Below are 18,487 nucleotides of genomic sequence, written 5' to 3' on the forward strand. Positions count from 1 at the left end.
TATATATATATATATATATATATATATATATATATATATATATATATTAATAAACGTCTTAATTTAAGAGGCTAATGTTATATTTAGACATATCTTCTACAATAGAATTGTCTGAATTAAGGTAACAGACCCGTTTTAACTGCATTTAAATTTTATAATATTTAAGAATAACATAATGTACATTAATACTATTTTATATTACAACGTTAAACTATGAACATTCATTTTAATTACATTAATAACAATCTCTCATCTATTTTGGATTGTGCTTATCTGATGTCATAAATTTTTAATCGTACATTAATATATTAACAAGGTCTACCTATTTGTGTTATAAAATGTAATTTAAAATGATTCAAAAATAAAATAATTTATTATAAAAATATACTCTATTATGACCTATTTATTCGCAACGGATCTGATGGAGACAGAAGCATCGAGCGCGAACTTGTCAACGTGAGGATACATCTAACCAGTCTTTCTGTTATAATTTAAATGAAACTTAAAATAATTAGTACTTTTATTAAACAAAAATACAAGTGGTCAAGAGAGTAACAATGGAAGAAAATTTCAAGTGAAAAATACCAAGTGAGATAATGTCTAAAAAAACCAAATGAGTGCACAAGTATGAAAAATAAAAAATAAAAAATCGTATACGTTACACGGAACTACGAGTACATTATAAAAACTATAAAATCGAACACGACAAATTTCATCCAAACACGATTGCTAAGATGAAAAATGTACCTTTAAAACATCCAATGGGATTCGAAACCACATCTCTCTGCTTATCGTACTACAACAAAGTCGTTAGTTAATCTATAAAATCGGTAGATGGCGCCTATGTGAGATGTGATGACGTTTGAAAAAGTGATTAAAAGATTTGCCAACTGTAAATCTATAAAAATGTAATATTGGATTCATTCTATTATGTAACAAAATACATTCTCAGACAGGATAGACGTGGGTTCGATTCCTATCAGCTCGAGCTGTTCGAAAGCAAATTTTACAACCTATGTTATAAGATACCCAAATGCAGGGTTAAGTATTTGAAAATATTTTTAAATTTATGAAATCAAATTTAACTACATTCGAGTAATAGGTACAAGAGTAGGCATACGTACATACGATGGCAACTGTGATGAATTTAACGTTAAATTCCTATAAAATATTTTATAGTAAAAAACAATTCCTTTTCATTTAGAAATCAGTTAAAAATTATAGATATTTACTTTAAATTTTAAGTCAACTATTACCTATATAAACTCTTATTACATCAAAATAGATCATGTTAATTTATAATCAAAACTATTTTAGATCAAACCCATTCTAGGTACCTAAACGATTTCTATTATCTGGTTATAAAGTTGAAACAAATATGAATACATAATCTATGTAATTAACGTTGTCTTAAAATGTTGATATTTTTAGTCATAATTATATAAACAGCGGGTTTATATGTTCTATAATATATATATTTAACCGATGGATACAACAAACAATTTGTAATGTTAACTTTAACCGGATAATATATCCACGCTACACAAAAAGTAAGAAACATAATCTAGTCTATTATAAATTCGGACAGAAGTTTATAAGAATACGTTACATGCACTAATTACGCTATAGTTTTTAAAATTTAAATGTCGAACATTGTCGAATCATTCAACGTTCGACTACCCCCAAAATAAACTATTAATAAATACATCCAAAATACACGAGTTTAGAGAAACGCTTCTTATAGACTCGTCTCCGACAAAAAAAAAAAATGTAAAAACTCAATGATTGTATTGTTTAAAAAAAAAAGATATAATACATGTATCACTTACAAACTCGAGTCTCGACTGTTCGTGAGAACCTCACGAAAATAAAGCAATCAATTGAGACTTGAGCCCGAGATGTGTAACTCTAAATTATCGACCGTCAAAATCATTATCATCGATATAGTAGATATCTGAAGTCAAACACAAATAACGCGTCGCCTCAATGTAGGTACTAGGATAGCATAATTATAAAAAGGGTAAACACGGGCGCTCACTCGTTAGCGCCTATAGGGATGATAAGATGATGCCGATGCTGCTCCGCTTGATGATGTCCCATGAAAGCTGCGCTTGGATGATTTCTGATATCCATCTCCTGAACCTCCGGTGTACTCATAATCGTCACCTGGATGGTGAACAGTATAAAAATCACAAAGCTGACAAATCAAACACAAGTGAATTTTTGAATCTACATTATATCATTTCAAATACAACTTTAAATAGATTTAATGTTTGCTATTTGATAATTGTAATTAGTAAAAAATAAAATATGAAACTTACCGCACCACGCCCCACATTCAACCAACCTTTGAGCCGTAAACCTCTGGTATTGATAGATCATGCTAAACTACAATCCCTATCGTTCGTTATCGTAACTATCAAACACTGGGATAGATTCAGAGTAATTTCAATTTTAGAGATAGAAATAGCGTTTTCTAAATCTATGTCTAAAACAAAAATTTTTATTTGATAATACAACGAAATATTTATTGCAAGGACCAAAACGAACTAAATGTCCAATAAAGTCAAAATTTAATTTATGGTGGTCGATAAAACAATAATTACGCGAAACTATCAAATTAAAATATTAAATAAAAGAGTGTTTTTAAATGGTAACTCAGAATTGACCCCAGTGTATTATAATACAGATTACCTTCGCCTATTATACTCTCGTATTCAAATAATCGGTAAGACAGACAGAGAAACATAGACAAACAGACATACATATTACTAAAGCAAAAACAAAAACTTATTTTTAGTGATGTTTCAAATTTCATTAAACATTTTCGTTTTTGCGTGTGAACAAAACTCCGTTTGCACCTAAACTAACCTAAATCAATCACCCAAAATGTACATCTTATAGAATTTGAGAATAATCATTAATCAATAAATTTTCAATGCCGTTGCGCGGTCCGATTAAAACATGTCAACTTGGTTAATAAATCAAATTGAATTATTGATGACAGCTTTGTTTATAACAATGAGGTAACCAATTAACTCTCTTCTGAAAACTACATATTTAAGGTGGCATGCGTTAATCGCTACGGGTTACCACTTACAAAATAAGTTTCACGCGAATTCTACAAACGTCTGAAGTATCTGTCATTTCTTAAAAACAATTTTTATTTATTTCTGAAATGATAATTTTAACAATCTAAATCGTTAACTAAGCAGTAAGATTTCTTTTGGATTATCACTAGATTTTGGATTTTAATGAAAAAAAAAACATATTTAGGAATTTCAAAAGCAAAGTATCAAATATATAGTAACAAAATACTTGTGTTCGATTCGTGTGAACTAGTTCCATGATTAACATTTTAATTCACTATTGAAATCAAAGCAGATTTACATAATCATTCAGATATACTTAAAATCGTTTCTCTTTGTAACGTGACAGGTAATAGAGGCGTTAACAGATTTCTGTCGAAAACTATTCGAATACGAAACGGATAGTACAATCTATCAATACAATACAATACAATAAACAGTGGACGCCACACGCTACATGGATCTAGGGATATACCATATACTTACTACACGTTCCCCCACTACCAGGAAGTTAAACTATTGATAAGACTCAAACCTACGTTGAAAGTGTTGCATGAAATTATCGTAATAGAGACCTGACACCGACGAAGACATGTCGGTAACGTTACAGAACGAGGGCTGGGGCGACACCATACCGCCACAAAACATCATCGCCACCTGATACCATAATTTTACATTTTTACAACAGTTGGGACTACCTACTCGGTAATTTGGTAGCGTAAAGTATCTAAAAATTAGACAATATATAAATATATAAACGAGTCTGTTATATACTTTCATTTTCAAAAATAATAAGGTTCATAAATTATAATTTGAAAAATGGCATTTAATACACAAATCATTATATCATTTAAACGCATTTAAAACTTTAATACCTACCATAAACAAATTGCATATATAAATACTCAACGGGCCGAGGCACGCAGTTAGGCTTGTGCTCGCGTCACAGTCATTCATGACTAAGGATCACGAATTGATCCCGAAACTAGTCGAGCTTTTTCGAGCTAATTATACGTAAGTTAAAGCGGTACTTATTACATTAAAATATAAATATACTAGCGAAAATTTAATGACTATTTCATATTTTCATTAATATATAATATTCATTGAATAATTTAATGTAAATCTTATATTACATGATTATTGTATCAGTTCAATTTACCCTCATTTATTCATAAAAACGTTAAATCTCTCATAAATCAATTTTAGTTATTGAACTGTTTTCTTTTTCTTTGGTGCTAAATTCATAATTTGAAAGTGACAAAACAGTGTAATAATTAAAATAGACTAGTAGAAAATTTTTGTTTTTATAAATATGGGGATAGAAGTATTACTCTTTTTATTAATGAAGGTTCGTAGAAAATTTTAGTTTTTATGAATATGGGGATAGAAGTATTACTCTTTTTATTAATGAAGGTTCGTAGAAAATTTTAGTTTTTATGAATATGGGGATTATTAGTCTTTTTATTAATGAAGGTTCGTAGAAAATTTTAGTTTTTATGAATATGGGGATAGAAGTATTACTCTTTTTATTAATGAAGGTTCGTAGAAAATTTTAGTTTTTATGAATATGGGGATAGAAGTATTACTCTTTTTATTAATGAAGGTTCGTAGAAAATTTTAGTTTTTATGAATATGGGGATAGAAGTATTACTCTTTTTATTAATGAAGGTTCGTAGAAAATTTTAGTTTTTATGAATATGGGGATAGAAGTATTACTCCTTTTATTAATGAAGATTCGTAGAAAATTATAGCTTTAATGAATATGGGGATAGAAGTATTACTTTTTTATTAATGAAGGTTCGTAGAAAATTTAGTTTTTATGAATATGGGGATAGAAGTATTATTTTTTTATTAATGGAAAATAAGTAGTTATGTAAAATTATTAAAATATCTGTTTTAAATATTGTCACCCCTACGGATAAACCCTCTGAACCCATTTCTACTTTTTGATTGCATGATTGACATGTCGGTAGAATAGTGAGAACCCGACATTACAAATGTCGTGTGTATGACCGATATCTTTATATATTTTTTGGGTTTTTCATTTTATTACATAACTAGCGGTCCGGTCCCGCTTCGCACGGGTGGACAGAAATTTTGAAAAAAATATATATAAGTACATACTGATAACGTAGTTTATATGTGAAAGAATTTTTAAAATCGAGTAGTTTTGAATTTATCCATTACAAACGCTCAAATCCTTCTCTTTATAATATTAGTATAGTCGGAAATTACGAATTAAAATCGGAAATTATTCATGGTGAACACACTATTTTTATACCATTAAATTAATTGTTATACATTTGAATCGTCTTACTGTTTGTATACCGTGATGCAACGGTCGAGCACCGCAAAACCAAATAGAGATCGTAAGTTCGTAATTTCAAACTTTGGGCTGATTTTGATGTGTTTTTTCTCTAAACCCACTTAAATTCATTTGACTATTTTGCAAAATTATCGAATCAAAAAAAAATTATATTTATGTTATATTACGTGAATGAAAGTGGTAACTTTCTAAGAATCTATCTAAATCTGATTCAATATTGACGAGTTGCCTTAAGTATCAGAGTTTGTGGATTTTCAGTTTTATGTTTTGTCAAAATTCGTGACACAGAAGAATTTTTCGAGTAGATATTATAATGGTAAAGCGATAACTAAAATTACAGGGGGAAAGGGATTACTAGTAATAAGTTCTAAGAGCCCCATTGCTAGCAATATACTCTATCAGGTTGACCACCACGCGGTTTCCTCTGGAAACCATCGTGCGTAATTCTTGTCGAATTCTTCACGATGGGCTGATTGACCTGTCTTTATCTTCACCTATCATTTATCACTGGTGCCCCGTTTACGTATACCAATACCGCAGGGTTACCATTCCATTTTCACCCATTTAAAAAAAGAAAACTAAAATTACAATATTTTTGAACTGAATCTGAATTAGAAAATGGGTTCATACTGATCCTAACAATACTTTGTAAAGAAATCAAATTGAAATTTCAATTTTAGAGGTTCAGAGAAACAGCACCTCGGAATCTGCCCTAAATATCTACAATAATCATATCCTGATAGACCGATGATGTGACCCTAAATCTATATTTAAATATTGGTCGATTGTGACAAACTAGCATTCAGTACATTCACCAACATATGAACGGTCCATATAGCTTACCAGACGGAGACTTTGTACAAAAGCCGTTTGCTTGGGCACCTCTGTTTCATTCGATGTTTCTACCGTGAAGCAGTTATATTTACAGGGCTGTGTTTCGGTTTGATGGGTGAGATATGGTAGCGAATTTACAGGGTATAGAGGAATAACATCCAAGTCCTCAGTAATGGCATCGCATGAAGAGTATTATGAGCGAAACAGTATACTTTGTTATGTCCATGGTATTGCTCATATCTATAGGCGAAAGTTACCACTTTCCATCAGGTGGGTCGTCAGCTTGTTTGCCATTCTAAATTATATAAAAAGCTCTGCCATTGAGCATTAAATATACCGACGGCTCACGTGATGAAAAAAGGTGACCATCGCCTGTAGACACTCATGCGTTGCTTAAAGACTATGATGTTATACCTCTGTGCCCTGTAATTTCACAGCCATATGCCATCCTTCAAATCGAAGTACAACCATGCAAGTTTCGAGAGACACTTTGTAAGAATGAGTCGTCGAGCATGCAGTATTCTTGATTTTCCGTGCAGTAATATAAACAACACAGAGCTCCATCTAGTGATAAGCTTCATACCTATAGTACCACTACTAACAATACACCCTATCAATTCGATCACCACGCGGATCCCCTGGAAACCATCGTGAATATTGTTGGAACCATGACGATGGATCAATTGACCTGCTTCATCCTTGCCTATCATCTGTCTGACTGGAGCCCTGCCAGCGTATACCGATAGTGCTGGCGGCGTTACCATTCCCGTTTCATTAATTGACAAAAACCTACATTACCTACTATGTTAACAACCAGGTACCCAACTTCTACAATTGTAAACCGATTTTAATTAGTATTTTCTAAATATTAATTTGTGTTCTAATTTTAAAGGCATCTTTTTTCTGTTAAACTACGAATATCCTACACAGTACACGTTATATGGAACCTGTGGGTGGGATCCGATAGCGTCACTCATCGGTGCCACGCTCAGGAACTTGGGACTGCCGGCGTTACTCACGTCGTCACCTTCTACCATCAACAGTGTTAGCATGTGACTAGGGTTGCCATTTCAGAATTTGAAAGTCCTGACTGAAACTAATCGCAATATGAGATAACAAAATGCGAAAAATACAAATTAGTAAATTTGTTCGACAAAAAAAAAAGCAAATTCAATCGTAGTAAAAACAGTTATTTTGATTTAATAACTACTGAACCGATTTTAGTGATTTTTTTATTGAATCATTCCTTTGCTAAAAAAAGAATTTTCCAAATCGGTTAATAAATGACGGAATTATTTTAAACATAAAAAAATATATAGTCGAATTAAGAACCTCCTTCTTTTCAATCGACTTCAATAAAGACTTCAAATTGGTCCCATAATTTTTTTTATAAAAATCGGTCCAATACTTTAGTTTTTAAATCAAATTAATTGGAACTTTTGCTAAAATTTAAGTCATTTTTTTTTTCAAGGAACAAACAATTATTTGAAGTCTGTTATAAATCTGGAGAAATTAAAACAAGCCCGAACAAATCTAGAGGGATGGTTAACCCTACTTGCGACAGTCATACTTTCATCAGTATTCTAGATAATAGGAGAATTGGATTGTAAATTCGTTGGCTGGACGATTACAATATACATTTCAAAAACTATTTAAAAAAAAAAATTAAATTGCTATTGTTATTACTGATCGTATAAAAATATATAGGCCGAATACAAATACATTAACATCGTTTTAAAGGAGCGTTCTACACCAACTAAATATTACCCATATGGAGAGAAAAAGGGTTTGTTAGTAATGGGGTGTGTAACCCATTGCTAGCAATATATATAGTTTTGTTGTTAATTATTGTTGAATTGGTGGACCAACTGGCCTGCTTCATGAGGATGAAGCAGAAAAATATAAAATAGGTGAGAACCAGGTAAAAAAAAAATGTAACAATGCAACCCTGTGTAAAGGTTTTTAAAATATTATAAAATAGGTGAGGATTTATCTATATTTGTAAGCCAGGGCAAAAAAAAAAATTAAGATAGCAACCCTGTATAAAGGTTTTACAATATTAATATTTTCATAAGTCACTGGTACCCTCGCAAGGGTATATTCATTTTCACCGTTTAAAAAAACCATTTAACATGTAAGTCAAGAAATAAAAAGTTTTAGCTCATGTTTTACGAGACCAGATATCAAATTAACATAAAAGGCTCAAAATTAATCTTTTTCAATGTTTGTTTCATTAGATAATTTTTTTTTTTTTTTTTTATAGATAAAATGTAGAACACTTCCTTAAAAGAATATTTTATGCAACATAGAATGGCAAACAAGCTTACGGCCCAACTAATAGAAAGTGGTCGTTTGCGGATATGAATAGCACCGTAGCAATCTCAATATACTCTAGTAGTGACCTTCATACGTTGCCATTCCTGATTTTAATCAACTTTACATTACAGAAAACTGTTTACAAACGATTTTACAATCCAAAATACTGACGACAAAAATTAAAATGGATGGTAAAATTAATTGGGAAATGTGTGAATAAATTAGATCAATACATTTGTTTAGTGACAGTAATATGGAAAGTGTATGTGTTAGTAAAGATTGTGTCCAATGTGTAATATATAAGAAACGAAGTGCAAGCAGGAAGACATAACCAATGGCACGACGGTAATTAATTGAATCGGCTGAACATAAAAATCTGGATCCATTGTGATGGTTGTTAGACTTTAGTATCTATATTATTTAATGGTGTAAGACTATTATGGGACAAGAAAATTATAAACTTTATGTCTCGGTATAAAAACAAAAATTATGATAACTAAATATGTCAAACGGTGACGACTGTGGGGGGGGGGGGTGACTATACTAAGGGATGGGGAGACACATTAAAAATGCCAGTGTTATTTTTAAACTTTTGATTCCTTTTAATTATCTAAGTTCAATAATGTTCTTAATGTAGATATATATTTCATCATAAGATGTCTCAAATATTTGCAATGGTAATATTAATATTTTAATTAATAACCAGTATTATTACTTAAACCATTATAGATAGAAGAAGCTTAATAATAGAGAACTACGACAAAAACTGTTTATTTTCCATTACATTACAAACTACATTACTTATATGTTATCTGTTATATCTAACACTAATATATACCCAAAATACCTATAATGAATAATGCATAACGCTACGTCGAAAAAATCAGTGTAATGTCGTGATAGCACTTTTTATTATATAGAACAACTCATCGCATACAAGGAGTTCTCTTACTTAAGTGTTTCAGTTAAAATTAATAATTAAGACCGTAATTAACTAATTATCATTAGGTAATCAATGTAAAAAAAAATATATAAGAATTAACAAGGACGTCCATGTTAGTCTATCATAATTTTCCTTTTATATAACGAACATAAAGTAAACTTATACGGAGCAAGCGGAGGACGCGCGCTGGGGCCGGCGGCGACCGCGCGCGGCCTCCGCCCGCTCACTCTAGGCTTCACGCAGTCATTATGCTCAACTTTAGGGCTAAGTATAGTATGTAGATTACATATTATAAGATTATAACAAATCTAGATAATAGTCTTACAATTGTAACATGCTTAATTTGTTGGCTTCGGTCGCGGACGCCGCTTCCAATTAATTACATTTTATGAAATTAATACACATGTCTGTATAAACACAGCTGCCCGCTACGTGGGCGGCCTAAGTAAACTTATATACTGCCGTAAGTAAACATTATACTTTAAATATGGTACATCAGTCAATAGTTCACCTAACAATTTTGTTATCTATTTAGATCGAGAATTATGTACTTTAATCCACTATAAAAAAATATAGTTTAAAAAATAATTAACATCAAAATTTTTAATTAAAACAGAAATAATAACAACAACTTGCCCTATGTTTTATAATAATTAATTAATGTTAATTAACTGTAAAGCCTGTGCAATTTTATCATAAAATGGATTCAATAATTACATTTATATTAAATTCTAGTATAAATATGAGGTTTTATAATTAATAATACCTGCATTGTTTTTAATGTGAGCCATGTGAGTGGACTACAATAAAAACAGTCGGACGACACACTCTAAATGCAAATTAATTATTATACTTTATTAAAATTTACTAAGACGAGTCCAAGGTGAACTTAATAAGAGTCGGTGCTAGATCTAACTATTACTAGGGGTCTTGTATAATTAGTCAATTACGATAATAAATGTATTAATGGTGGGCACGGTGCGCGGGCGCCGCCGCCGGTCGCCGGCCGCAGCCCGCCGCCGTGCCCGTGCTCTGTGCGGCTAAGTTACTTTATAATAATACCAAAATACACTTTTACACAAACATGTTTTCATTATTATATATCTACTGAATAAACATACACATATAAAAAACCGCGTACACTATAATATAAAGTAATACAAACAAGACTTGAAGGGTTAACTACACAACAGTACTACTGTTATAAGCCATGATTTAAATATATTATTCCATAAACATTATTATTATTAAGATACAGTATATAATATATCTTATGTCGATATTACTCAGTGTAATTATTAAAATGCAAAAGGTTGCAAGTGTTGTGTCACTCACGGTTTGTACAAAATATTTCTTATATTTTCACATAATTAAATATTCAGCGTACACTGTGTACATAATTATAAATCGAGTAGTGTGTATGTGTATGTCCGCGTACGCGGTCGTGGTTGTGTGGGTGGCCGTGGGCGGCCGTGGGCGGCCGTGAGTGGGCCACGAGTACGAGTCGTCGTGCAGTAGAGACGCAGGGCGCGCGCGCCGCGCGACCGTGTGGAGTCGCCATTTGACAGACCAGCCTCTAACGAGTCTTACCGTATTTGTATTTTGCTAACTATTTTTAATTAATAAATTCATCCAATATTTTATGTTTTCTCCTATATAATAATAATTAAAACCCATATAAATAGTCTCATCAATTGATTTTCACAATAATTTGCACTAAGTTTAATGTTTGAGTAAATCTAAAATTTCTAATACATATTCATAATTTTATTTAAATAAATTATACTCTTTATGTTAAATATAAGATTGCCACGTTGCTTCATTACAAACTAAGTTCTTAATTGTTCCAAAGGTTTGTGAGTGCGGGCGGCGAGCCCGTATCTTACATCTTAGTGCTAATCAATATCACTGAAATTAAACATAATATAAATTGTTTATACATCCACTTAACATTTGTTAAGGCATCATTTCCTAACATTAAAACAGGTGTGAACAATTTCATCGTATTATCATCGGTGGTTGTACATTAAACCTACAGTAAGTAACAATTATAACCGAATGATGGAATTGATGATGCGAACTGATCACCGCCGAGGGGACCGTGCGAAATTAACGTACGTAGGACAGCGAGCGGGGGAGTTAGTATCAACGAATTAGTATGGTTACAGTGAAGTGAGCGACGTGAACTGAACATTATGACAGCGCGTTACAGAGGAATGAATGGAAACAAATTAACCTAACTAACATAGGAACCAAGTGTAAACGAAGCGGCACTAATAGGCACAACTATATACGTAACCTAATGGGCAGTCAGGCACCGACGTCGAATAGTTAACATTATTTCAATACATTGTTACAAGGTACGAGTTTCGAGTCCTACATACATACTGGTTGCGTCTCACTCGCGTGTGTCATATATATATATATATATATATATAGATAGATATAGATATATAGAGCTATAAGAAATGTACCAATATGAATGTTATATATGAACAATCACAATGTAAAGGCGTTTTCCACTATGTTTTAATAATCGTATTAATTTGGTACTCCGCACCCCTCGCCGCGGACCGCGTCACTTATAAAAATTTGCTTATACACCTCAATATTCCTCATAGATAAATTATACTTTACTTACGGAGCGATCTTAAATAACCCTATACTAACGTTCAAATTATGCATTCAATGTAATCATCAACAATTTGTCTATTTAAAACATCTCTTAACAAATCTTATCGTGCGCACCGTGCAGCCGGCGGCGGTTCTATTATTTATTTATTTATTTATTTAAAATTAAAGGAACAACCACCCGCGCGTGGGCGGGCGGCCAGTCTATCAGTACGTCCGTAAACTCTAAGATAATTACAACAAATAATGCATCGAGACGCGGGCGGGTGGCGGCGGCGGCGCGCGCTCGCCTCGCTACCTCCCTTTAATTACTTAGCTTATCACTAAAATTTTAATCAGTCAATCGGTCAAATCATTGAGCGATATAGTACAGTAAAGGACTAACATTAAATTTAATCTAACAATGTTATTTTAAATTATAACTCACTTTGTAAGGGAGGTGGGCGAGCGCGCGCCGCGCCGCCGCCTCCGTCCATATTATGATACGACTAACATACAGGCCGCGGTGGCCGTCGAAAGCTCTATACAGTTTTAAAAATATTTGGCAATCATAAATTAAAACTACATAGGTGACGAGAGAATCGATTAAAATTATGCTTTACACACAAGCAAGTATATATATATACAGAGAGTGCGTCGCGAGGGGTGCGGCGTGCTGGCGGCGCCGGGCGCGGGTGCCGCGGCGGCCGCCAGCTTCCAACTTCTATATCCTAAAATGCTTGAGCTTCATTTACTTAACAAATACGTTATCGTTTGCTCCGTTTAATAATTTGGCAGGTAAATTTAATTCATTAAAAATATAAATTCCATATTATCAACTTAAAATTGCGATAAAAAACTAAAATGCATATCATAGTAAACAAATTATAATTACGAATATTTATACAGATTGTTCCCCTTTTATAAACGGGAATAAATTAAAATATAATCACGTTCAGTCATACTATGTTTTGTTTAAATATTAACACATAATTATTTCATTACATCTCTACCATTTCCCTAATGTCTAGTGTGTGTAGTATAACCAAAATTCTAATATTAAACATACATACCAATATATATACCAAATATTTATACAAGTTATTATAGCTTAAGTTAAGTTTAGGTCATTTCCCCTAAATTGGCTTTGTTTAACAGTGTCTGTCAAATGGCGGCACGCGAGCGCGCGGCGGGCCGCGCCCGCGCCGCTACTGAGGCCTGCTACGCTACTGCTACCTTACTACGTAAAGCGATGCTCCACTACGCGATATAGTGAGATCCCATCGAACAACAATGGCTACCGTTAAAAGAAATCATTATAAAAATTTGAACAAAATTAAAACAAATTATAATTATAGTGAAGTTAATAAAAACGTCCACTAGAATAATCCCCCATCCAAATGAATATTAAATAAAGCAGTTACAAAAAAAAAATAAGTCGTACACGCGTGTACATATTCTGGGTACACCGGCGTCGAAGAGGGGTCGCGAAAACTTCGGGCCGAGTAATATCATGAACCCACCTTTTATAAAACTTCAATTTCAACCCGTTCCCTTAATATCATTTGCTCTCTCCAAGAGCGTTCAGAGATAGTAGAGCCAATAATATTGGCCAATCCTAACATGATCAAATTTTACCTTATTAAATTAGTAACAAGCTCAAGAAAGAATCTACTGTTTGTCAATGTTATCCTATATTTTTTTATTAATATATATATATATTAAAATTAATTAATGTCCTTACTTACACGTGTGGGTTTGTGTTGATGTAGTTTATTTATTGACTTTGACTTTAACGCCTGCGGGAGGCCTATGTTGCGTTACTTTAATTTTATACTCTAGTAGTGACCAAAAAGTATGACGCTCTTTCGATTTGTTATAAAATTACTCTTTTTAAAGTACTACATAATATAGTTCGTTCACTTATGTGTTTAAATAAATTGACGTTGATATAAAATTGCACTATATCTAACGTGCGCCTTGGAATAAATATATTAATATAAAAGTTTAAAATTTACGAGTATCGGACGACTAAGGCGGCCTAAATTAAACAGGTGATGGTCCATTGACATTATATGTCACGATTTGCTAGACTGTGTCTCAATCATTACACCTGCAGTCTGTGTCGTATTTAGACTGAAAACCGTTTGTACACGCACTGGCGTCGCAAAAGCGTTACTGCTATAACGGTATATAGCGGACAACCTTTACTGTAAGCATCTATATATTGTATGCGTATATCCATGCAACAACAAACATTACGTCGATATTTATTAGCGCAACTGAGAATAGAATTTCGGTGACAATTCGAATGCCAACTGTGGGCTTTTCGTTCGAGATTAATGTGCGCGCGCGCAGCACCTAAGCTCCTACGCGGGTGCGCGTAACAGACGGTTCAGGCGTGTGTCGTGTGGGCGTGTGGGCGTGTGTGTCGTGTGGGCGCGTGTGTCGTGTGGGCGCGTGTGTCGTGTGGGCGCGTGTGTCGTGCGGGCGCGTGTGCCGTGCGTTTACGCGGCGGGCCACTCCTTGTTAAACTCGTTCGCGTTGAAGTGTTTGGGCGCGTGGTGCGGGTGGGTGTGCACACCTGGCGGTTGCGCGGCGGGCGCGGAGCCGTGGTAGTCGCTGCCGGCGCCGTACGCGCGCGAGCCGCCGCCGCCGTACGAGGAGCCCTAGCCATCGCGCACACGTTAGCGGCTGCCGCCTGCGGACGCGCCGAGCGGACGCCTCCGGCCCTACGCGGCCCTCGCCTCGCCTCGCGCTCGCGACCGCACTACTACTACTAGCTGCTAGCACGTAGCTAGCCAGCGACAACTCTCCGACCAACGTCGGCCCGAGGCATCGGCTGCGGCGCGTCCGGCTCATGGAGGATCGAAATGAGGCCAGGACGTCAGTTTATGTATTACATTTTATTACATCATAATGTCATCGATTCGATAAGACCTGGTCGAGCGAGGCCGCATTCGGTGATGCCCCATGATATTTTGACACAGTTTTTGTAAATCATTAATTTCTGCGATGGTTACATTTAACAGAACAGTAATTATCTCTGAACACTTAAAGTACAGCTCTTAATATTATTTTTAACGATAAAATTAACTATTAATGAACCTGTAACAATATGAGAAAATCCAAATTTTACTAATTTGTACTTTAAATGCCAATTTACAAGTGTTGAGATGAAACAAACCGATTGAATCATCTCGCACGGCTACAAAATGCAATATGAATATTGAATGAAACTAAGGTAAAGCTTATATCTAGTGCTATGCGATGGCTTTTTGATGATCGCGCGCAAAATCGTCGCATAAACCGAACCGTCCATAGTGAGAAAAATCCCAGTATTTCGCGACATCCCCTCATCCGTAACCCGCCCTTATGTCTAATTGTCTTTCTGGAGAAGCCACTCTTGTGGACCCTGATCGACCAACTGGAAAAGAAGAATTACACGACATAAAGTCCCACTCGCCACATTGTCGGTATCTTTTAGCTGATTTATGTAAGTAGCGCAGCGCGTGAAGATGGACCAAAGCGTGTGAATATCCCCAAGGGCAAGATGAAGAGTCAGGCGAGGAGGGATCAGGAATGGGAGGCGGAGGGGCGGTGATGAGAGACCTTCAGCGAAACTCGATAACAACACTAATCTTCTTGATTTTTCACTATGGATAGCGGTGCGACTGTCAACTATAATGTCCCGAAGGAGCGGCTAGTGTATCATTGGAGCGCCGCGTCATAATGAACCGCAGCATAGCTCATAAAATCAAAAAGACATCGCACATTGATTCTCGCCACTGAAAACATGCACAGAAGTGGGCGTCATATCCGAGAGTAAATGGTATAACAAGCAATCGGAACACAGCACACAGATGCAGGGGAGGCAAACTAATATGGCTCTATATATAATTCATGCTGCATTTCAGCCGCGGTACATTTGGCCTACTCGCGTACTATTCGTTTTCGCTGAATTTCGCTCGCTCACCGGACTGATACCATACACCATAGCCTTTCATTCGTGAAGCGCAAACAATACCGTCAAAGTACAACCAAATTGAATTACATTGAACACGAGACGAGTTCATTCACTCTCATCACATCACTCTTTCAACTCATTCGGGCAGCATCCCTAAACGGGAAGGAAAAGGAACACTAACACGCCTCATGCGTTCAAACACACCAAAACTGCATTGGCAAGGTGGTAAATGCAGGATCAAAATCAAAGACGTAAGCATGGTATATAGACAAATGGGTTTGGAAATGGGTAGAGCAAGCCCCGAGGAATTTTGCAAATTATACAACACAGAAATGTATGGCAATCAACTTGGCTGTACTTTTATTAAGGAACACGCCGATTGTTAAACATTATGTTACATAAAAAAATCAAGATATAATTATAGGAATCGAAGTGGATTGTTTGCGATTAATATTGCATATTAGATGGAATTATATATAAGTTAATATAGTAGGTAAAGTGTAGGTAATGATATATGAGAAAGCAAAACTATGGAATATATACAAGTGATTTTTCCATCTAACATGTTAAAAACTTCACACAAAACTGTAAAAGAAATACAGTTACATAGTTACAATAGTAACTATCTCAAATTACGACACACTGACACAGATCGTGTTTCATGGTGTTTTATATACATTTTATTGTAAGATGTTCTTTAATATTCATTCAAAAAGAACTAATTTGATTATTTAATATTTAAATTAATATTTCATTATTATTTATTAATAGGCAAAATACGAATATATACTATATTGGCAACTTTTGAAACACGAAACTGCATAATACAGCGTTAAACGAATTTTATTTTTATAATAAAAGCATCAAAGAGAGATTCGAACACGTTACTTTTAGATATTCAATATCGATCTCGTGAAAATTTAATATGTTAAAAGAAAAACTGAATTAAACAAAATATAATTCTAATAATTGATAAATTATTACGTAAACCTATAAAAAATTCACCATCACCGGATCATGCTAGTTTGTTATTGCGGCTGGCAATTTATGGAATGGCACTAAAACTGGTCTAAAACATTGATAAATTTTAAATTTAAATCATGACAAGAAAGGACTTGATAAATTCGTCACATTTTATGTTGCAATTTATGTCTGTACAATCATTGCATAATGCAAAAATGATAATTTTATTAAAAATTATACACTTCATACATTTTCTATAATTACTGAATTACATAGCACTTAGTTAAATATGATATAGACCAGTATCAGTGATCCGACACCCACTCCCATGATATAAATGTCAGCTATTCAAACTATAACTGATATACGTGAAACAAAGCGTTTTAAATTACTTTTTCAATTATAATTTGAATATCTATCAGCACTAATGAGTTTTTATAGTAAATATGAAATTTCTAAGAAAAAATATATAATATAATAATATCAAAAATCAATATCACCAAATAACATATTTACTCAAAAAACGATTACCAACTTATCAACATATTAACGATTCGATTTATTTCGAAATATTGGTTTCAAACGAGTAATATATTTTTACAAATGGCAATATATACTATTTGTTCAATTCTAATTTGAAAGAACAGTAAAATAATTTTGTACAATAACCATACAAACAAAATGAGATAGTTTTGAGTATATATTGCCATTTGCAATTTCTTCTAAATAAAGAGGCATGCGCGTATAAAGCAAAATCAACCTTAACACGTTGTTATTTTAGATACAATATTGGAAATTGTTAAATGATATGTTTACGCAAGTAGCAAAAAATAATCAGTCTTTACATCTTTAATTATAGCTAAAACCACAACGTGCATAGATATAATCTAAAGATGAAAACGTTTACAATAAAATTTCAAATGACTCTGTAACTGATGTTATATACCATATTATTTGAGCCTTATAATAAATGCTACAGCGTCATCAGCAATTCTATTGCACTAGTGTGCGTATATGTCCTATTTACACTGTGTCAGTCCGACTGTTCCAGAAAACCTCGCCGCCTTGGTATGATAAGTCCAATTATAAATACAGTCAAAACGCGACTCTGATAATTATTCGGCATTTAGCGCTTCTATTTTTTGATAATTCAGTGAAACAGTCACACCGACGCAGTGATAAAAGGGTAATTAGGGCCAGCTTAGACTGATCGAGTGTATGCAACGCAGAGCAGTAATTCGGTGCCGAGCAAATCTCCATTCATCTTGTCAAGAAACGTTTTAAAACTACATTTTAAAACATCTAGATGACAGATGTTTACTTTATAATAGAAATTTCAACCGTATGCTCAAGAGGATAAAGTTTATTTTTCAACGAATTACAGCTTTCGCTGTCGCTCCGTCGGTCTGCCAGCGCGAGAACTGCCCACTATCGAT

The 18,487-nt window shown here is 33.9% G+C and overlaps 1 protein-coding gene across 8 annotated transcripts in view; it reads right to left on the bottom strand.

Annotated features, from left to right (window-relative positions):
* Positions 1-502: 502 nt before the first annotated feature.
* LOC113510851 (heterogeneous nuclear ribonucleoprotein 27C) overlaps positions 503-18,487 on the bottom strand; it is a 38,310-nt gene continuing 20,325 nt past the window's right edge. For 2 of the 8 annotated variants that reach the window (XM_052896394.1, XM_052896392.1), the window contains 4 exons: positions 14,706-14,790; positions 7,200-7,282; positions 3,665-3,746; positions 503-2,166 (listed from right to left, as the gene is read on the bottom strand). In XM_052896394.1, coding sequence (XP_052752354.1) covers positions 2,042-2,166; positions 3,665-3,746; positions 7,200-7,282; positions 14,706-14,790 — 375 coding nt within the window. In that variant the 3' untranslated portion in view covers positions 503-2,041. Of the gene's footprint in view, positions 2,167-3,664; positions 3,747-7,199; positions 7,283-9,323; positions 15,549-18,487 lie in introns of those variants that run through there. The other 6 variants (XM_052896397.1, XM_052896395.1, XM_052896393.1 and 3 more) reach the window with 5 other exon arrangements.

This window comes from Galleria mellonella, unplaced genomic scaffold, assembly GCF_026898425.1.
Source record: "Galleria mellonella isolate WM207_F2 unplaced genomic scaffold, CSIRO_AGI_GalMel_v1 utg32, whole genome shotgun sequence".
NCBI lineage: Eukaryota > Metazoa > Arthropoda > Insecta > Lepidoptera > Pyralidae > Galleria > Galleria mellonella.